This window comes from Tenebrio molitor, chromosome 9 (assembly GCF_963966145.1).
Source record: "Tenebrio molitor chromosome 9, icTenMoli1.1, whole genome shotgun sequence".
Lineage (NCBI taxonomy): Eukaryota > Metazoa > Arthropoda > Insecta > Coleoptera > Tenebrionidae > Tenebrio > Tenebrio molitor.
The window spans coordinates 2,927,727-2,950,212 of NC_091054.1; the positions used below are offsets into that span (position 1 = coordinate 2,927,727).

The 22,486-nt window shown below is 35.0% G+C and overlaps 2 protein-coding genes across 4 annotated transcripts; both read left to right on the top strand.

Moving 5' to 3' along the window:
* Positions 1–1,930: 1,930 nt before the first annotated feature.
* LOC138138335 (serine protease persephone-like) lies at positions 1,931–3,354 on the top strand. The gene is made up of 4 exons (XM_069058177.1): positions 1,931–2,093; positions 2,296–2,781; positions 2,834–2,985; positions 3,037–3,354. The coding sequence occupies exons 1-4, from the start codon at positions 2,015–2,017 to the stop codon at positions 3,190–3,192; spliced, it is 873 nt and encodes a 290-aa protein (XP_068914278.1). The 5' UTR covers positions 1,931–2,014; the 3' UTR covers positions 3,193–3,354.
* A 4,121-nt stretch (positions 3,355–7,475) lies between these two features.
* LOC138137988 (venom protease-like) lies at positions 7,476–21,078 on the top strand. Of its 3 annotated transcripts, XM_069057632.1 has the most exons (4): positions 7,476–7,632; positions 9,308–9,976; positions 10,032–10,180; positions 10,231–10,907. In XM_069057632.1, the coding sequence occupies exons 1-4, from the start codon at positions 7,560–7,562 to the stop codon at positions 10,411–10,413; spliced, it is 1,074 nt and encodes a 357-aa protein (XP_068913733.1). In that variant the 5' UTR covers positions 7,476–7,559; the 3' UTR covers positions 10,414–10,907. The 3 variants fall into 3 exon arrangements, with proteins under 3 accessions (XP_068913733.1, XP_068913732.1, XP_068913731.1); XM_069057631.1 differs by lacking the exons at positions 9,308–9,976; positions 10,032–10,180; positions 10,231–10,907 and adding exons at positions 16,962–17,690; positions 20,632–21,078 and having other exon boundaries at positions 7,478–7,632; XM_069057630.1 differs by lacking the exons at positions 7,476–7,632; positions 9,308–9,976; positions 10,032–10,180; positions 10,231–10,907 and adding exons at positions 13,406–13,690; positions 16,962–17,690; positions 20,632–21,078.
* Positions 21,079–22,486: the final 1,408 nt, after the last annotated feature.

Sequence of the window (22,486 nt, forward strand, 5' to 3'; positions counted from 1 at the left end):
CTATGTATGTAAAAAAATCAACGGTACAAAGAAACAACTTGAACTTTTAACTGTCAGTGTGAAGTCAACAACTGGAAATTACTCCAGTTGTACCATTTAATCACGCTGACAAGTGACTATTATTGTGTAATTCATAACAATTAGGTATTACACCAAATAAAGTTTCCTGTATTACTTCTTTTCTTAATTAAAAACGGTTGTATATTTTGACGTTAATATTGTTACTACAAGAATCTTTCACTTAAATGTTGCCCAAACAAGTAACAATTAAAGGCGGCCATGGGTTGACTGTCTGTACAGAAATGCAAACATTTGATTGGTGCTTTATTTTGAGTTAGGTTGTAGCTGTAAAGCCATATGGGTTCCTCGAATGCCGAGATTTGGTCGTCAAGGTCATTCTTTGACGCAACGGAAACTACTTTAATGTGAAACGGGCATAACCTCTAATAAATTCTATTTGTCTTGTCAAGATCTTGTCAACTTTTGGAAATCCCAACGGGGTTGCCATCCTAGATTCTGACAGATCCGTCTCCAACAACGAAATAATTTTTACTCTGTTAAAATACGATATTGGGGCCATAATTAAGAATAAAACTTGGACAATTTTTTTTATTGACGTTTAATTGACATTGGACCTAATTAAGCAGGCAAAATTTTTAATTTGTGACAGTAGTGACCTTGAAGACCAAGATTTAATGCTCGCGACTGTACATATTATGTTACAACATGACACATAATAAATATTAATTCTTGTTTAGTCGTGAAGAACCCCTCCAAAATCAGAATGGAAGAAATTCTGCAAAGCAGTGCAGCTACAGGACAAATGACATCGACTTCTTTTCATGTAAGGTACACAGGACTGGTAGAGTGGGTTACGTAGGAGGTGCACAAGAAACTCGAGTTCACTGCGGTGACTTTTGAACCACAACCCATGACAACAACAAATAAATAAAAACAAAAACTATAACTGCAGCAAAACAAATCATCTGAAAGAAAATGTTTCTAGGAATTCTAATAGTCATAGTGAGCATGACTCCTCAAATGTTTTTTTGTATGCACAGATCTCATATAAAGTTGTCAATTTTTTTATAAACTGACAGCAGTAAATTCCTAGTATGTATTCCAAGAAAGTCAACACGTGTCTTGCAGTGATTCAAAATGTGTCATAGAAAATACACGGGGAAATACCAACAAAACAAAATGATTTATACAAACCTCAAACCTGTTCTTCTTTTTAACGTGAACACGCAAGAAAAATCACACCGAGAACTTCTTCTCTAAGATCATTGTCCTCTGATAACTACTAATAGTTAATTGAATACCACGAAATATGACATACTCACATAGATTCTATTATTCATTTTATTTCTTCATTCCCACCATTGATATGATATGACAGTTAATGAGCATTCAAGCTGCACTACTTCTGGTATTACACAATGTTAGATTATATCATTAAGAGTAGAAGTGAGTCTTTTTGTGCTAAGCCCAGAGATTGAAGACCGAGACGAAGTCGGGGTCGGCACAAAAAGACCTACTCTGAATGATATATACAGGGTGTTATTGAAAGTTGTACAGATATTTTAACCACGAGCTACTGGCTTCGTGTAGAACTCGGAAAAAATATTTTAAAAATTCTATGTTAAAAAAATAAATGACGTTTATTTTTTGAGCTACAATTTTTTTAAATTGCTGTTAGTTTTCTACGTTGTCCTACAACCTCGTAGGTAAAATTTCGGCAAATTTTAAAAATACACCCTGTATATCATGTTGGTATCATAGATTGGTAAGAAAAATGAGTAGACCAAAATATGAAAACAAGAATACGATATTAAAATTAATTGACAACAACAACAGTACCAACAAAAAGATATTTTTATATGTGCATTGACAAACAACATATTGTTATCACGACGCAATTAGCTTCTTGAGATTGAATCCTTCTTGACCGTCAGTGTATCAGTTGCTGTTCGATTGTAGAGTGTCAATTAAAATTTAGAACGATCAGCACACAATGTACAGTTGGTTGCATTTTTGTTTTGTTTGCGCAATTGTAGTAGCTGTCGTGCGTACTTCACCTGTAGATCTAAATGGTAATTACTGTTCATTAAGCCAAGGAGTTTCCCATCAAGAAAAACCCTAATTTATCAAAGTTAGACTAACACAGAGCGCTCTGCGAATTTTGTGATAACTAAGGTTATCGCAAATTACGAAAGTGGGAAAAACCATCCTGGAATAAAACCATCACCACCTCAGTTTTGTACATCTGCGTCAAAATATTTTCATCTTTTTCAGAAAAGTGCAACGAGTATACGAGACAATTCCCCGGGTCTGCATCTTCGTTCCAATGGACCAACGACACCGAGGCTCATCTTACAGAGTTTCCTCACATAGCCGCTCTAGCTTACCCATCCGATAAGAAATACAGATTTAGATGCGGCGGCACTCTCATCTCCAACAAATACGTAATCTTACCAGCTCACTGCGTGGTCACTGCAGACAGAATCCAACCAAAATTTGTGAGACTGGGCGCAGTACGTTTTCCCATTGAGATCACAAGGATCGACCCACAAACAGACTACCACATCAAAACAATTAAAGTACATCCAAATTACAACATCAGAGAAAAAACCAACAACATCGCTTTGGCGGAACTCAAGGAGGAAGTTATTTTTACCAGTTCAATTCGCCCCGCGTGTCTGCACACAAGTACGGACCCTGAAGATGACCAGGATTTTGATTCGAAACTTATCCTAACCGAATGGACGCAACGAGATCCAAGTAACGTTCTTTTTCGATTTTTGCGTGTTGTTGTTTAGTATTGTGGTTACAGATAAAGGCAGCGAGTGTCAGCTGGTTCTCAACAAGACCAGGGCGATTTATGTTCCATCCATGGAGTGCTCTCTGGAGTATACTCTTAAGTACAACAAGACTCTTGGGGAAAATCAAATCTGTGCAAAATCTACACAAAACAGTGTTATAGCGGTGAGTATATTTGGTGTTTTTACATAGATGATGCTTTTGGTGGGTTTCTAGAGTGAGATTGGAGGACCTTTGCAAATTTATAATGGTAGATTGTTCACGGTGGTTGGGGTCCAGTCCCATGGTGGTCTAGCCGCCAATGCTATACCAACAGTGTATTCCTCGGTCCAGCGTTATTTTAAATGGATCAAGAATACAGTCTGGAATTAAAATCTTGTAAAATATTCATTGTTTTGACATTTTTTTTATTTCGGTTTTCTAAATTAGAAAGACTTGCAGGAAGATAATTCGCTAATTTTATTCTTAGATGTGAGAAAAAATTATATACCGTAATATTTTGTAAAACAAGTGAAAATATAGTTTTTGAAAAATTATTTTCTAGTAAATCAAATACATATCTGGTTTTATTACCTTTTTAATTTTTAATTAAATACTTCTGCTTAAAAAATACTGTCAATCATTTTTTGCAATACTGAAAAAATGTAGATGGTTCACTTGGACTTTTTTTTAATTAAATATTTCATTTTTTCTGAATGTAACTGTTGGAACGATTACACAAAAAAAAATATATAATATTTAATCAATGCACTTAGATTATTTACACATTTCTTTTCTTATCATAACTGTTATGCGACAAGTTGGAAATTCCAGTCGTTTTCTCCAAAATAATACATGAAGCAAAACAGAGTTTTTAAGAAATTATACAGGGTGATTTTGAAATGCGTGTACAAATTTTAACCACGAGCTACTGGCTTCATGTAAAACTCGGAAAAAATGTTTAAAAAATTCTATGTCAAAAAAATAAAATGACATTTATTTTTTGAGCTACAATTTTTAATTGCTTTTAGTCTTCTACGTTGTCAAATAACCTCGTAGGTAAAATTTCGGAACATTTTAAAAATACATCCTATTTATCATGTTTGTTTTAAAGCATATTTCCTAGAGGTTACTTCTCATTGGCGTACATTTTATAAAACATGATATACCAGTACAAGGGTGTATTTTTAAAATATAGAAGACTAAAAGCAATTAAAAAAATTGTACTAGAAATATCATTTTATTTTTTGACAGAATTTTTAAAATATTTTTTCCGAGTTCTAGATGAAGCCAGTAGCTCGTGGTTAAAATTTACACACGCATTTCAAAATCACCCTGTATATCACCTTAATTCATATTACCCAACATTTATGTTATTAAATGCATTTTAAACTGATCCCTGTATTTTTTGTTATAAATCGTAATTATGGAAAAATGAATGAAATGTTAGTGGAAAAAACCAGTTTGAGACCAAATTACTACCATTTCATTTTTTTTAGTTTTCTTTTTCAGAAGAACCAATTTCCTATCTCTTCTTATGAATGAAGAAATGACATTACCGCATATGTTGGGAAATTTTCTCACGTGGGAAGTAATCATTTCCTTGCTTCTACGAGATATGCAAATTTAGACGTACCGGCAATCTAATCTCAAAGAAATTCGTACACTTGCCAGCTCATTGCAAATTCGTGCAACTGGGTGCACCAATTAAAATGCACCAAAACCTCGATATTAAGCAATGTGGCAACAACATCCTGACAAAGAAGTCACTGTCACCAACGCAGTTTGCTCTGCATTTTAACAACCAAGGGAATCGTACTTTTCAATCTGATCGGGAAATTTATGCTCAGCAGGGCTAAGGCTGAATGTCCTTCATGCCCAGTGTTCAAAGGACTTCTCTTCTCTAGCGACAAGAAAAACATTGGTGTTGATCAAATTTTTTTATATTTATGCAAATACATAATATGTATAATAATTAATACAATTTCAAAATATAAATCAGCTGTTATGGTGTTCATTTTCTACTGTCATTGCATAACACAGCTAACCCGCTAATGCTCAAAAACTGTCGCCATGTTGAAATGTCCACATTTACATTATTTCCATAAAACTATTTAATACGATGGTGAAAGTGATAACTGATAAGTGATAATGAAGCACTACCAGATATTTTACCAGAAAATCGTTTTGTATTTTCTTTATTTACGTAGCAAATTAAGCAAAATTTGGTTAAGCGTGGGTGTACCAGGGTGCGAAACGAAGTTTCCCAAACTGTAAAATAATAGTATGTGTATTATTAAACTAGTTTGATAAGAAGGTCATTGTCGCACCAGAATATTTAGGGCAATAGAACGAATGCTACAATGCCTCTTATTAAACGAGTATAATAATTGGAATACGAAAATGATTTTTTTAAATGAACCCCTTAATATCTAGGGAATTTTGATTGCAATATGTGATAACACTGCCAAGCCATTGTGACTATCAATATTCACAAGAACTGCAATACTAGTCAAGCTTCCAAGGACACTTAAATTTTTTGTTTTCTTTACCGTTTCTTGAGAAAGCTTTATTTTCAAGATTGTTTTCATTTTTCCATTCAAATAATAGTTCAGGTGATGACCCAGTACTGTTGTCAAGTGCTTAGCTCGCCGCTTTGCTTCGGAAGTTGTCAGATTCGATTCTCAGGGCCACCTGACCTGCTCTGGGTTTTTCCGGGGATATTCCCACACCTTTACAAGGAAATATGTGCAGAAAAAAACGGATATCATGGATAATCCTAATGCTAATTCACTATCCCACAGTACCCTCCAGTGCCCTTTCGAACCCATCCCTAACCAGACCAGATTCCTTTCCAATGTGGCTGAAAAAAGAAGGAATGAAAAAATTGGTCTTTATCCTTTATTCATTTTGATCACGTTTGGTAATTTGACACATGAATAGATGCTGCCAAAAAGTCTAATAGAAATGTCGTACGGTAGGTATTTTACAGCGCTCCAACTAATCAGGCACTCGGCTTCGCCTCGTACATGAATTCTAGTTTTCGCGCTGTAAAATACCCCTACGGTACTCTAATGTAAATAACAATTTTGGTATTTTATGTGCAGAGTTACACAAGTTAGATGTTTTTATACTTTATGTTAAAAGTCACGTGTTAAAAAAATTTACAAGGTATCTGCATATATTAACAAGTTTCTCTTTATTGATTCTTATTTCCAGAAATTTTCTTTACGTAATTTCGTATTTTAATAATGAATTTAACTCAATCGAAACTTGTATTTTTAATACGATTCGTAATATCTTCGAATCAGAATATTACTATATTACCATGATTGGCACAAAACCTGTCTAAAGAATCTCACCTAAATAGTAAATTGATTGATACAAATTTTTTCACACCAAGCTGATTTATCATCAAAAATCCCATTTTATATAATGGATTATAATCAATTATAAATTGTTACTATGAACTGGTGACTACTACATACCGCAAATATTTGACAGTTAAGATCTTTTATTTAGTTTGAGTATTTTTTGCTCAAAAGTACGTAGGTCAGAATTGGAATATAAAAAGTTAAAAATATTCTGTTTCGGAGCAAATATAAAAAACATTAACAAGAAATTTTATTTTAAAGGATTCGCTCATAATTGTTCGTTTTCCAATAAATTAATTTACATTCTAAATATTTCTAACAATAAGATAGCAGACTTCCCATTATTATTATTTTTCTTTAATATTATGCAAAACACACATTTTTTTTAGAAATTTCCATTATTCCAAGTGTACTTATCTAAAATTTTCTAGATCTGAATTTTTATGTTTTTTGTATTTTTTGTCGAAAAGTAGGTTTACAATTTTCAAAAATAATAAATGTTTCAATACAGCCCATTTCTGAACCTTCAATAATTTTAGTAATTTATGACGGCCGACAGCAATCGGCTGTCCCAACAGTTCCAACCCTCATAAAAGTATTAGTACGCTATAAAGAGAAAGACCTGCATAAGTCATTCCCAATATTGTTTGGTACTGCTGTAAATTCTACTGGAATTGTAATCTAGAACGTTAAAAAAATGTGAAAAGAAAATTTTCTTTTAAAGGATTCGCTTATAACCAATGAGGGTTCCTTGTTTTAAAGCATATTTCCAATAGGTTACTTCGCATTGGCGTACATTTTATAAAACATGATATACAGAGCTCAAAAAATAAATGTCATTTTATTTTTTGACATGGAATTTTTTAGATATTTTTTCCGAGTTTTACATGAAGCCAGTAGCTCGTGGTTAAAATAATTTCAATAACACCCTGTATATACGTTAAAAGACGCAGAATTTTAAAAACTGCTTGACGTGTTTTTGAATTTTTTTCAAAAATTAATACTGTGCGTTTTATGAATTTTGTGTATTATGTACGTAATTTTTCGAAAAGTCTTTATTTAAGTCTGAATTTCAGATTTTAAGAAAAAAAATCCAATTTTATTTCATATTAACTTACATTAGACTAAAATAAAAGATTTACCGTTTTATGAAAGACACCTAGCAATTTAGAATAGTTTAATGACTGCTTGTTGCAATTGCATTTTTTTCACGAAGTGATTCATAACAACAGAAATGAATTAATTATAATAAATTGTCCCTCACCATCATTTTATCAAAACCAGTCGACAAATTATAAAATGTGGAAGAATCAACAATCGCAGTTCAGTCGAACCGCAACTCACGATCATTTCTGATATCAGTGTTAAAAAGACTAAGAGTGCGAAATGAAGACGTATTTTTATCTGTGTTTCGTCTTTGGTGAACTAATTGCTGGTCTATACTGCTCACCCTTATTTGGTAAATATACTTTTATTTTACTAACATTTACAACATTCTGGGTATTGTAGTAAGATAATTAATAGAAATACATTTTCGTCAAATCAACGATTCATGACCTTCCCTCTTGAACCATCGATGCGAAAAGGGATGGTCTTTAATCTCCGATCGGTTGTTTGCCTCGAAATTAATTAGTATCGAGATCGTGAAGAAGTTGAGACAAAAAGAATTGAAAAAGTGCTATAAATTCCATTAAGTTCCAGAACGAACATCTTAATGAAAGTAGCAAACATCAATTTCCATCGTCGTCAGTGCAGAAGACTGATAAAAATGTTTAATCTATTCCTTGTTCACCCCTCCTCTTATTTATTAATCGTTGAACCCGGCGAAGATAATCTCGTCGAGCTGGAATTGTACACTTTTGTTCTATTCCGAAAGGGCTAAAACCCTTTTGTTAAAATTGCGCCGCCCAATCGATAACACCACACTAATACGTAGATTGATAGTGACTTCATATGACACAACCACGTGTGTTAAATCCGGTCCTGTGTCAGCGTTCGCCCAATCATCGACGATTCGACCTATATCACACAATACGTTAATACGAGAATTATCATCAATTATAATCCGCTATAATGTATAGTGACAGTTTCAGCCGGTTCCATCTTCAATAATAATAATCACCAACGAGCACGAGTAATGTCTGGAAAATACATAGTTGATAATATTTTGATGTTTTACAAAGATATATTTATGTTTAGAAAATATTTAATAGCACTTGTGATAAACTCTATTCCTATTAAAAACATAGGAGTAAGTTGTAAACAAAATTTGTTTGTAATAAGTGCATCAAGATATTTGTTATCAGACGACGGCCAAATTTGAATTTTAGCGAGAATAAAATGCACTAGTGCAATACGCATTTGATTCTCAATCAGTGAAGACGTATTTTTTGGGCTCATGATAACACTAGTTGTCCGCGATAAGAGAGCGCCGTGATATCAGTGCAGTGATAAGATAACAAAAACAAAAGTAACGAAATAAAGGGAAAATGAACTTGGATGCAACATGCAGCAAAATGCTCGGACCGAAACGCGCGATTTCAGATTTTGACATCACATCTGACAGCATGGACACGCCCACGATAAATGACTTGTTAAATAGCACAGTGGCAACGGTTAAATACTGGATAATAATTTCGTTATTTGGGTTTTTTAGAGGCTCTATAGAGAGATGTTGACGGGGTTGGCAGAAACTAGGAAGGGAGAAATGATGATACAAAACAATAATCGCGCTGCTACTTTGAAAGTTTGAAAGGAGAGTTTGGCATTTTCAGAACATTATTATTTCACATCAGTCTTTATTAAAAACCTGTCATTAATTGCTTTACATGACCTCTGTTTTTCTTGATATACTAATACGTTCTTTTATAGACACTTTGCATATCTGTCAAGAAGTGTTGAATCACATTATCTTTTGAATTATTAATAACATAAGACAAATTGTCAATTTACAAAAGGTGTTGAAAAATGCTTAACAACTTTTGAAATAACGCGCTTACAAAACAATTTTTTTATTTCAGAATTTCCGTAGTTTTTTTGATTTGAAATAAATATTTTCTTGGCTAAAATCAAAGGCAACAATTATTAAAACGTATCTCTCACTACTTCACAATAATAATAATTTACACATTTAGAGAATTCCACCTGCTTTAATAACGGTGACAAAGAGGGCATCTGTAGACGAAAATCAAAATGTTTGAAGATCCACTACATCAACGAATACCACCACCACAACCTAACCCGGTGTGGTTTCCTTGGTAAGATGGAAGTCGTGTGCTGTCCTGTGGAAACCGACATACGACAGTTACCCTCGACCAGAAAGAGCGAAAAGGCTTGCGATTTTTACGCGAAAAAATTCCCCCCTAATTTGGGCCCCCAGATATGGGGAGGCGAGGACGCCGAGCAGGGAGAGTTTCCCTACATGGCTGCTCTAGGTCGGTACGACGTGAGACACGAGGAGTACAGTTTCGATTGTGGTGGAGTGCTCATCTCGGACTCGTACATACTGACAGCCGCCCATTGCCAAGTCACCTATGGGAACCTACCCATCAAAATTGCCAGACTAGGAACCGTCGATGTACCAAAAACTATCGATACAGTCAACTCCCAGTTCGACCACGCTGTCAAAAAAGTCTTCGTCCATCCGAAGTACCGACTTGCAAACAAGACCAACGACATTGCCTTGGTTCAATTGGAAAAACCTGTTACCTTTGGGCCATATGTACAACCAGCTTGTCTCTACACGAATGTCTTGACCTACCCCCAGGACTACTTGGTGGCTGGATGGGGTGAAGTCAACAGGCGTAATTGACTTGTAAACAACCTGATGAACAGAGACGCTACTGTAAATATTTTCAGATGGATCAAGGAAAGAGAGACTCCAGAAAGGTTACGTCAGGTTTGAATCTCTGGAACGGTGCGCAGAGAATCTACCTAGGGATGAGACGCAGCCCCCTCTTCGAAATACACAACTGTGCGCCGTGCACAAAAAAACTGACACCTGTCAAGTACGTGTAGAGAATTGTTTGTACTTCTTTTTAATGAGCTCAAATTTTAGGGAGATTCGGGAGGACCTCTACAAAAAAGATTCACTGCAACTACTGATCTTGCGGTCATTGTTGGTATCACTTCTTACGGATCGCCAACTTGTGGAAGCAATAATCCTACCGTTTATACAAGCGTTTCCATGTACTTAAACTGGATAGAGGGTATTGTCTGGCCTCAAGATTCGTTTCTTTAGGACGCGGTTTAATTGGGGAAGAATTGTACAAAAATTATTATAAACATACAGGGTGTCTTAAAATTATCGTATTCCGAGGTCGGGGACATCCTGTTGACCAAGTAAAAATGTTTTAAAAAAAATTGCTGTCACTTTGACAAAAAAATAACAAAGTTGCCAATATTTGTTGAACAAAAATTGGAAAAATAAAACTTTTATTTTTTCGAGATAAAGCTGTCTTTTCAAGAAATGTCTTTTCATTTATGTCAACCATTTATATTTTTTATTTGAAGAAAACATGATGAAAAGTTTGAACCTTCAGACTCATATATCTTTGTAAAGATCCCCCTATATTTTTTATTTTATTTTTTCGAGATTCCTGACATTTTTCCCTACAAGACCCTCGACTTGGAATACGTTAATTTTGTGACACCCTGTATTTGCTAATTTATGACGTAACTTAATTGAAGAAATATTTTGTAGATTACACAAGAAATAAAATATTTATATATGTATTTATAATGAATTTCTCATTTTTTGGGTTTGCGTAAAGTAATCGTTGCCATTTTGAAAAACCTTCTGCTGCCTGATTTGTTTAACAGCTAAGAAATCATTCTTAAAGTGTCATCCCTTATTTCGTAAAACATACATTTTCCATAAATTTAAAGATCTGTTAATTATTACGTAAAGCATTATTTTTGAAGTGTGAAGCATTTTTCAGCATTGCATGACATTTTACAGACAAATATTTTTTGTAATATTAAGATGGTAGATCAACATTTGTCCTGCCTACTAATAATATTTTTATAATAATACAAAATGTTCCAAAATGATTGGGGTATTGGAAAAATAGTTTGCCACCTTTCGATGATAAGGCCCCGCACTACACTACATCCAACATAACCTCTAAATCTCCGCAAAGTGTCACATATCATTTTACTTTTTGATTAACAAACCTAACCTCTCTTATACTTGTCATTTTGACGGCTCTTGACAGTATCATTTTTCTAGCATGCGTCAAAATTATAAACACTCAAACTGTCAAAAGCTACTACCATACCACACGCGTTTTGGTATTTGTATTTTTTTAAATAACTGTTTGCCCAAAAAAGACAAAAATCCCAAATCAAAACAAAATGTTATTAGTGACTATGATTCATCTTCTTTAATTGATTACTAATAATCTTCAACATTTTCTTTCTTTTCCATGAAAGCCAAAACAGAACCGTTTTGCAAAAGATTATTTTAGATTATTTCGAACGACTCTAAAGAGGCAATTGTTTAATGTGATAAGACTGAACTTTGGCAATGATTGGAATAAATGAACACATTTCAACAGAAATCTGTATGTTAATTTTTTTTAACGCTATCGACTAATCAAAAGGAAATGATGTAAACATCGCACTATTTTTGGATCTACAGAGAGTGTGGATTTAACACGATAGATACCCAAGCTTACAAGGTCAAAACATAATTATTATGTGTAATCTTTTTCTCACGATAGCGTTCAAATGAAAATCTGGGCTGAGTAGGCGTTGAAAAAAGAAAACCATTTGGAAGAGTGTAAAGTTTGAATTTCCCGCCATTTGACGTGAATGACATTTGTTTTATATTTTATATTAAATCCGTTTTTTATAATCAATTCTCAATGTCAAAATACAGTAAAAGACCAAACTGTATATTAAAAAAGCACTGACATTCGATCCAGTTCTATCTCAGACTTACCCTAAATTTCCCCTAGATCATTATTGAGGTTATGTTGCATATGTTTATGAGTTTGAGACATGTGTTTAATTTAAATTGAAATTGTCAAATGTGGGAATCGGTGACAATTTCAAAAATCAATGTTCCAAACGTGATTTATAAAATTCACTGTTTCGAATTATAGTGTTGCCGTTATAACTTTTTATCTGCTCCGCCCACATAAATTAACCAATGAGAATCTGTATAATTTTTCATCACATTTGCCACGTAAAAAAGTTAAGGTTAGAATTTTGCTGTCACGTCCACAATTATTGTTTTAGGCTTTAAAAAACAAAATGTCATTAAGACAATTCGAATGTCAGAATATTTTTTCTGTGTAAATCATATCGTTTTAATAACCTATTTGATTGGTAACTAAGAAAATGTAATGGGCGGAGCAGATAAAATGTTACGTTGTCCTTAGTAAAAAAAACAGGCTTAGATATTTGCCTCGAAAATGGGAATCGTTAGTTATTCTATTTTTAATGTAAAAAATGCAAAAAAGAAAAAAATTGAAAACATTTCCTTTACAAATTTTAGAAGATTAGTGGGGTATCATAATGAGCAGAATACACGTTGATTTTTTATTAAAAAATATTTAAAAATCTATGGGAAAAGTCAATTGAAATACTTAAATGATGTTATCTCTATTTAAAACATGATTTACTTCCTGTAAAGTCAGGGATCCAACGCGTGTGCTTTGAAATGATCGGCAAATTAATTTGTGAGCCAAACTCAAGCGTAAAACATCGTTTCACGGTCTCTTAAATCCCTTAATTGGTTTAAAAAACCGTAAACTTGACCGTGGCTGACAGTCCCCTACTTTTAATATCGTTTATCCTGCGAAACTCCGTAACAAGCCGACAAATGTATCGTTTAAAAGAGACAAAATGCAAGTTTACTCCAGAGAGAACTTTATCCCAACTCTAACTAAGAGAGCTTGTAAACTTTCCGAGATATTTGAATCTTAATTCCAAACTTCCAATTGAAGAGGACTAACAGGCTTCAGAGTTGTTCTTTGTTGAAAGATATGGGAACGCATCTGAAGTCCCTCCACAATCGCTTTTATGGGCCTCTCCCTGATTTAATGGGCCGCGATAAGCACCTGAATTGCCAAACAACAGCCATCGGGAAAAAGACCATCCCGTGCCGCATCTGAGCGGCGGCGGCGGCGCCACTTGTCGGCACCTCCACCACAACATCTGGTTACACCGCGAGGTGTCGCCCGTCTGATGAGCCACGCCAGTAACCGCAAGCCCGATGATGACGCATTCCTGTACGAAACCGGTCCCTCTTTCTCCCAAACAGCAGAAGGGGATTTACTACTACGCTCTTTCGTAGAAACACACCGAAAAGCAGAAGAGCTTGCGCGTTTTGTTGCAACAATCAACAGTTCCACAAGCCAGTTAGTGTCGAGTTGTTGTCATGACATCATCGACGATCACAACACCACGTGATTGTGTCCTGTGCTAGAAAATGCAGCAGATCCGCATCCTTCGCTTCTTCCTAACGGCAGGATTTTTCTTTGTAACGGTGCAGAGTCGAGAACTGTTCGGTAATTATTTTCCTTCTTTCACTACAAGTAGGTAAATAGCTAATCGCTTCTTGACCGATTTCTCTACATCCCAAGAAGGTAAACAATAAACACTACGGTACTCGTGCGTGCTCGTGTCATTGACAATCTCCGCTCAACCTTCTTCGCCTTGACCCCTCGACATTGATCATCACAAAGAGCCGTTCGTTGCGCACCGATCTGTAATTTTTTAACCGTTGTTGATGTTCACCGCACCGACCTTAATTAGGTAGACGGAGATAAAGGAAAAAGAAACATCAAAACAAGAAGTATCTCGAAAGCCATGAATCTAATACCGCAAGATCTCTTTATTGTTTACACGCCGTTAATCATTGAACTTTATGACCCGAACCACGAAGAGAACTGATAATTATTTTTGATAAACCTCAATTACACGGAATTCCTTATCAACTTTTCGACACTACTAAGTTACGGAAAAACCGAGCGGCGATTATTTGTTCGTAGAAAAACAATCCAAGTTGTCACTTTCTACTACTTAGGTGATGGCTTGTTTGCTAACGTGACTTACGGGAATAATCCGATGAAAACTCTTGGAAAGTTTCCGTTTCAGGCTGGTATTCTCTATCAAATATTTGCTTCCTTTGCTTTTTTCAATTCTCTCTCATATTTGCTATTTTTTCTTCTGTTTCTACACAGCAAAAAGAAATATCAACAATTGGATAAACTAAATCAGTATTCAGGGTGTCGCAAAATTAGCGTATTCCAAGTCTGGGGTGTGGTAGGGAAAAATCCCAGGAATCTCGAAAAAATAAAATAAAAAATATCATACCATAACCATAGACCATACCATATATCTTTACAAAGATATATGGGTCTGAAGGTTCAAACTTTTCATGTTTTCTCCAAATAAAAAATATAAATGGTTGACATTCATTTTGAAATATGGTGGGGATGATTATGTAAAATATTAAAGTAAAAATGTAGACATTTCTTGAAAAAACAAAAGTTTGATTTTTTCAATTTTTGTTCAAAAGGGAAGTACAACATGGCTAGAATATTAATCAGGTGCTTTTGAACAAATATTGGCAACTTTGATATTTTTTTCAAAGTGACAGCAATTTTTTTTAAACATTTTTACTTGGTCAACAGAATGTCCCCTACTAAGCCCCGAACTCGGAATACGCTAATTTTGCGACACCCTGTAGAATTACTTCGTAATAAAACATTCTTCCCAATATATTAATTTTAATAGATTCGTCATTAATTATACCTCTGGTAAGCACAAACATATTCATAATTACGTGGAAAAGATATTTAACAAAACATCGTTTCCGGTGGTATGACTTCGCTAATAATAAAGCATCACAGGCATAAAATAAAGTCCATTTTTTAATTATAGTCCATAATGTAAACAAACTATTAAATTCTTGTACGTATTGTATTAAGCGTGTCCCACTAGGCATCTCGCTTTAGCATGTGTGATTCGAGCAAGACACGAGTTGTACGTTTATTACATTAGCGACGTCAAATTTTTAGGTTATGTTTTAACCACATTATTTGTGATAATTTTGTTTAATTTTGCTTGAAATGTCCTCCGTATGATGTCAACGAAAAGCATGTGGACAGATTCATTTACAGAATCTGTAAATTGCAAAAATAATATTGGAATTGCGCGGAAACTTGCAAGACTAGAAGTTAACAGGTAAGGGGGTAAACTAATTCATGGCGTTGCCGAAACAAAATCTAGGAAGAAAGAAAGATAGTCTAAACGTGGTTGTTTAGTGCTGTTTTCAACAATTTTTAATATATTTGACCTATTAGTTGATAAGTATGTAAATACAGTGTGGAATAAAATGATTTACTTCTAGTTACCTTTGCATTACCCTTGTAAAAATACGAAATGCCGCTCTACAAAAAAATTAAAGCCTAACCTCGAAATATTCCAAAATTCCTAATGTAATTTATTGCGAAAGGATGATATGAATACAAAGTAGAGATTGAAATTAAAAAGGAGCTAACAAAAGCAAGTCACAGCTAGTGTTGAAAGTGGCCACCAACGTTTGTTAATTCAATTTAGTAAATTGTAACAATTGTCAATTCGATTGATGACATTTATTGACAGAACTAATAGTTCGGCACTTCAAAAAAAAAAGTAGAGCGGTACAGGAAAATTTACATGTGCAAAAATTCCAAAGGTAACTAGATGTAAATCATTTTATTCCACACTGTAGTTATCAAAAGAGTTCTGAAGGGAGCGGTTTTTTGAAAGACAAAATTAAAACGGAGGAATGAATTTGCAGAAAAACCAAGAAAGCACGAAAGAACACAACTCAAAATCTTAAAAACTGAAATTTGTAATGATATCTGTCTCATGTTGCCTAAATAAATTTTCAAATATTGGTAGAACCATGCACTGCTGTCAAATGTCGAAAGCAGACGCAGGTCATGTCGACTTCTTGATTCGGGTTAAGCTCATCGGACTATAATAAAAAAATAGACATATAATTTGTTTCAAAATCAAAAATCCACCAACACTGCATTCTACCTCGAAAATACAACCGACAACATCGCCAACTTTTGTTTTTAGTGTGTTTGAAAGTGTCAGAAAAACGTGGGGTTATGAAATAAAACTGTTGACAGTCGTTTTGGTCGTAGTTCATCGTGTTTTTTAAATTCTTCGAAGCGGTTAAAAGATTCCTTGGTTGGGTTGGGCCAATCCAGAAAAATGAAACTTATTCTAGGGATTTCTTTTTTCTGCCAACATAATTCAACAGGTGGTGGATTTTTGATTTTGAAACAGATTATATCTACAATGTTTGAAATAGTATAGTATATCATTGAGAGTGGAAGTGAGTCTTTTTGTGGTGAGACGAAGTTGAGGTTGCCAACTGGTTACCTTGTCCGATGAAGGCTTTTTCTTTTATTGTGTCCTTCTGTAAACCTTGTGTTTGATGTTGCTTCCACTTCGTTTCATCAATATGTCCAGGAAAATCAATTTTCCATTTTCTTCTCTTCCATAGTGAATTTTGTTGACTGATGAAAGACATGTAGATTTTCAAAAATTCATTATCTCCTGTCGATGCTATCAAAGGATGAAAGCGTCATCAACGAACTGTCTGAGTCCAGGCGTCATCTTTGAAGGCTTCCTTGAAAGTGAGCCTGATGGCTGTTGAAAACGGACATCTCAATGCTGCTCCATTTTACTTTTTGCAGGAGTTTGTGCGTGCCAAAGGAAATATGCTAATGTCAACATGCTGTTTCTTGCTGACCACATTTTGTTCTTCCCTTTCAGCTGGCTCCAAGTGCCACAACTCCAACGCACGTGGAGTATGCACCCCCATCACTGACTGTCCCACCGCTTTGTCTTCAGTCCGCAACGAAGGTTTCCACACCTTGAAACGTTGCGGTTTCGACCGCTTCACCGAAATCGTCTGCTGTCCCGACAAGGACACCATCGACCCCACCACGTCGTTACCATCACACAAGGAAGATGAACCCGGCGAAGACTACGACCCCGAGACCAGAACCACCGGTGTGAGCAAGAGCAAAAAAGCCTGCGACAAATACACCGCGAACTTACCCATCGTCCTCACTTACCACATAGTGGGTGGCGAGAATGCCGACGTAGGGGAATTTCCTCACATGGCGGCACTGGGCTTCTACAACGTGCGGGAGGAAGAGTACCGGTTTGATTGCGGCGGTACTCTCATCTCGGAGTATTATATTGTGACAGCTGCACACTGCGTTGTCAATATACAACAGAACGAACTGAAGATAGCGAGACTCGGGGTGATAGACATACCGGAAACCATCAAGAAGCCAGATTCGAAATTGGACTTCAATGTGGTCAATGTTACTGTCCACAAGAAGTATAACTGGACAGAGAAGTTCAATGATATTGCTTTGGTCAAACTGGAGAAGAAAGTCACTTTCACGGACAAGATACGGCCGGCGTGTTTGTATACAAAGAACGACGACCCCGAGAAGCTCATTGTAACGGGCTGGGGAGCCACCAATCTAGGTGAGTCATCGCAGATGAGGTTTGCAAAATCTACTCTCAGTTTTTTTGCATTCCGGTAGAACAGTTAAACCTATGTTTAGAATGTCCTTGATGCAGAAAACGTTTACCAAAAAGGTTCATATCAAAACATAGATACTCTTCAGCTCTACAACTTTTCCGCTTCCTTCTTAGAAGAAAGCAATTTGTAAATAAGCTGCAAAAAACTCTAACCTTGCAGAAGATATTATTAGATATTTGTTATTGGACATCGCCACGAGTCATGGAAAAGTAACGAAATTCCACTTATTCTTCAAGATTTTTTTTCATTAATTAAAACGTCAATCTTACAGTCGCGACTTGATGACCTCGAATTTTTGTTAATTTCAAAAAAGAGGATGTTATGAGTTCAAGAAGGTGTGGAGAAATATTTTGTAAGTTTGTCAATGTATTTTTGAAGGAGGAAACAATCCGTTAACAATTTAGAATGTGGTAAAAAAAAGTAATGCAAAAAAGGAGGTCAAGTCTTAGTCTTTATTTCTACTGATTTCTACTAAGCATGATGGAACACTCGCTCTTGGGTTGCAATAGCGGCAAAAAGGTCATTTCGGCAAACTAGGTTTTTGTCCAGGAGCAAAAAGATTAGATTACCAAATAGCAAAAGAAATCGCTATTCCGTGCTACGCTTCCATAACAACGGGAATTGTAAATGCATTTATCTTAAAACGTGTCTTTTACCGTTGTGGTATTATTACAGCCAATGAGAGATATCTGCTGGGGTTCAATGACAAGCCACAGACTACCTACATTAAGTTTTTACAACAGACAAGAGTGGCTTGCAGAATACAGACACATTATTTAATAGCAACAACGTAATCTTTCAAAGCAATTTTTTCAGAATTTCAAAAAATCATTATTCTTTTCACTTAATTTTTTTCACACATGGTGAACCGAATGACATGTCTTAGATTTTCAACAGAGAAATAGAATCTTTTGGTAAAATACACTGGCTAACTCTGTAATAACTCAATGTCACTTTTTATTGGTTTTCTTAAAAGATGCATTGTGTTTACTAAAAGGCCACAAAAAAATTCTTGGCTTTTATCCAATTGACCTCCAACATTTTCTTCCTCCCTTGGCATGACTTGTTGGTTAGACTATAGCTTCTTGCGACTTTTCCCTTAAGTATAAATATCTAGCGCATTCGTGATAGAAAGTGTTTTAGAATATTCGATCTGTTTTTGAAGTGAAAACTTCGAGTTTTTTAGCGTAGCGAGCGAAAAACAATCAACTGTGCGTCACTTGTCAATTTTAAATTTCCATTGTCCTATTCCGGACACGGAATCTTGGCCAACATTTTTTTGACATGTCTAAAAAAATTATGTAAACCAACCATTAGTGTCATTAAAAATTGACAATTATTAAAAATCACTTTGAAGTTTTTCTTGTGACATCAAAAAAGCATGGAAATGGTATTATCGAGTCAAAAGTTGGGTTATATTCAATAAAGACCAGTTTACACATATTTGACAGTTAAATGTCAGTTGTGGCCAAGATTCCATGTCCGGAATAGTACGTTGTACTGACCTCAGTGCAGATCTGCAGGAGTAATGGGATATACCAACATACAGGATATTTCACGAGTGATAATGAGCCTGACGTAATTTAAAATCCAACCTACATTCTATTTCCGAAAAAGCTGGCTACTGTCATTAAAATGCCCGGCTTTTTTTGAAAATGTATTGTGGGTTGAATTTATTATTCCGTCAGGCTCATTATCACTCGTGAAACACCCTGTATAGTTTTATATAATATAAACGATAAAGACACGACAAATATTGTAAGTTTACAGATGAATGTAGGATTTAATACGTAATTCTCAATTATATGGCTTTTCAACAATTCATCTATTGGAAATATTTGTGTAACAAAATGTGAAGAGGAAAATGGACAAATTATCATAATACAGGGTATTGGTATTGCTAGGAAAACTTGTGTTGTATTCAAAATCATCGTCAAGAAAATAAAACTTAAAAATCCAAACCTAACCTCACAAATTTTGCTAGAGTGTACCTCTAAAAGCGGACGTATTTGCAGTTTCTATTGAAAAATACAGATTTTTGATGTTTATTTAAAAACAGCATTGGATTTAAATAATATTAATTATTTATGCCTTGCTCCTTATTCCTCCAAGTCATTCATAATGACTAGAATAGGTACCTACATATTTTACTTAAAATCAGTAACGAGCATCATACCGAGTGACTATAAATGATTGAAAATTATTTTGTTATGTTGGTAACACATTTGAAATCTTTAGTTGGCAACATCGTTGGCATGACACACTTAATTTTTAAAATTGAAACAAACGTCAAAAAAATCTAAATCGACAATGTACTATTGCGGGCAAAAAAAGTGGGACATCAACGTCATTGTCTTGACTTTTAATGTGAAATAACCCTTACCTGATTCTAACCCTACTTTGAATTGATTGACGTTGTCATTAAGTATTGTAGGTTGTAGGGAATGATTGTAAGTAAGCACGTAGTGAATATTTATTTAAAGCAAAGTTCCAATCAAGATCTACCTTTATCAAAAGAAGAGGGCATTTGGAAAGGGAAAATAGGAGTATAAAATAAATTTTTAAACTGTCAGCTGGAATAGTGTCAAAAAAAATGACAATAAAGCTTAAACTACATCGAATTTTTCAAAACTGAGAGAAATTTGATGTCCCACTTTTTTTGCCCGCAATAGTACTTCGTGACTTAACCTAACCTAAATAGAAATGATTGACAGATGATGCACGAGAAGACTTGCACTACCAACTGCATCAGTGTTGCCAATCCACTATTTTCCTTCAATCATTTATAGTCACTCGGTAGAAGTTTTCACTTCTGTCGTGCGGTCTTACGCACACACTCCTTTTTTTTTGTTTGTTCTTCAATTTCCTTTTGCGTATTTGCAGGAGGAGATAGGAGCAGCATTCTTCAGAAAGCCACCCTGAACGCCGTCTCTCTGAACGAGTGCCAGAAGTCTTATCGAAACAGGACTCAAAAGACCGTGACAAAGCGTCAAATATGCGCTTCTCATAACAGGAGCGACGCTTGCCAAGGAGACTCTGGTGGCCCTCTACAGACCGAAGGCAACAGCACCATTTTCTCCATTGTCGGGATAACGTCGTATGGTATCGGCTGCGGCAGCAAGTACCCAGGGATTTACACCAGGATCAGCAGTTATCTAAACTGGATCGAAGGAATAGTTTGGTCTTGAGTTTCAAGTATTCGCCGAGATGTGCCAGTACTGACAGCTATTGTGATAATTCTCTTCCTACGAAAGCCATTTCTTCGTAGTCAAACGACTTCATTATTTATTGTAATTACTTGAACACATAGTAAATGATTTCTAACAAAAATCGATTCATTTTATTTACGAAAATTGATGCGAAGAGCTTTTTCCTAGTCCTAAAATGAATTGCAACCAGATATGAGGTGGTGATAATACAAAATAGAACAAAAAATAAAACAAGAAATTGATATAAAATGAGTTCTTAGATAATAGGTAAGTCTGGTAAATGTACAAAGTGATAAAAAAGAAAACAAATCAAGAGCTTTATCGAAACGTTTGTCTTACGTTGTTCGTACGCAGAATTAGACTTGCACGGTGGTTTTATTGGTTGCCTATTCGCCCCTTTTCGAAATTAGCATTCGAACAAAAATGCTTTGTCTTCAATTGTAAAACCCATTTTACCAGTTATTCTGGGATAATTCTTGCTTACAATTAGAGTAAACGTCTGTAAACTTTGCCGAAATCAAAACATTATTTTCTAGGTTAGCACAGCACACCGTTGCTTTAAAATTGACGTTTCTTTGATATGTCACCGTGGCGTCACGTTTGGCAATAAACCTGGTAAATTACCCAGTCTTACAAATTAAAAATGTTACTTTTCTCATTGCACGCTTATTTGCATAGAATCCGCTACGACATGAAGCATGTAGAAAAGCCTTGACTTCAGCCACTAACGGAAAGTATTCGCGTAATTCACTTTTACTGGTTGGGTAATAGTGAAAATTTATTGAGTAGTTTGAGCCAGATGACACGAAAAGAATTATTTGCTCAATATTTTTAAAAAGCAATTTAAATGTAAAATTAATTTTTGTTTGACCGATACAGATTTCTGAAACATGAAATACATACTTTGCCGCGGCGTCCTGCTGCAGCAGGAAACGATAAAACATTCGCTATTGTAATAAAAGATGTCGCTAAGTGTTCTAATTTTGCGATGTCGTAATACAATAAAAAGTATCATTTAAAAGTTAAATTCAAAGTTTACTCCCCTTTTAGAAATGATTAAAAGCGAAAGTGTTTTCAATTGTCAAAAGTCTGAATATACGGGGTGATCAAGAAGGACTGTTTAAGTTGGCAATACAATTATGAAAATTTTTTTTATTTGACTATTTGCAACACTGAAACCAAATATGTTTTGTTGGTTTATTTGACAGATATCTGACGTAATAGCGATAAAATGGTAGGTTACGAAAGTAAAAACTACCGGTAAAAAGAAATTAAATTTGAAATGGAGAGCAATAATGATCTAAAAATTAAATAAAAGAAATGCGCGAAGTGCCCCCATTTGCCTTTAAACATAAATTAACACTTTTTTTAGGCTTTTGAGCAGATTCACCAGGATGTTAACCTCAATCGGAAATGTCAAACGGTACTTGTCAATGATGGGGCTGTCAGTGTTAAGCCGTCAACAACCGGAAGTTACTCCAATTGTACCATTTATAAATTAAATTTAGTATTACCAACTCAAACAGTCC

Coding starts and splice junctions, on each gene's coding strand:
- LOC138138335 (XM_069058177.1), top strand. CDS start 2,015: ATGTACAGTTGGTTGCATTTTTGTTTTGTTTGCGCAATTGTAGTAGCT. Junction 2,094..2,295: donor TTCACCTGTAGATCTAAATG/GTAATTACTGTT, acceptor CATCTTTTTCAG/AAAAGTGCAACGAGTATACG. Junction 2,782..2,833: donor ATGGACGCAACGAGATCCAA/GTAACGTTCTTT, acceptor TTGTGGTTACAG/ATAAAGGCAGCGAGTGTCAG.
- LOC138137988 (XM_069057630.1), top strand. CDS start 13,612: ATGCAGCAGATCCGCATCCTTCGCTTCTTCCTAACGGCAGGATTTTTC. Junction 13,691..16,961: donor GCAGAGTCGAGAACTGTTCG/GTAATTATTTTC, acceptor CTTCCCTTTCAG/CTGGCTCCAAGTGCCACAAC. Junction 17,691..20,631: donor CTGGGGAGCCACCAATCTAG/GTGAGTCATCGC, acceptor GCGTATTTGCAG/GAGGAGATAGGAGCAGCATT.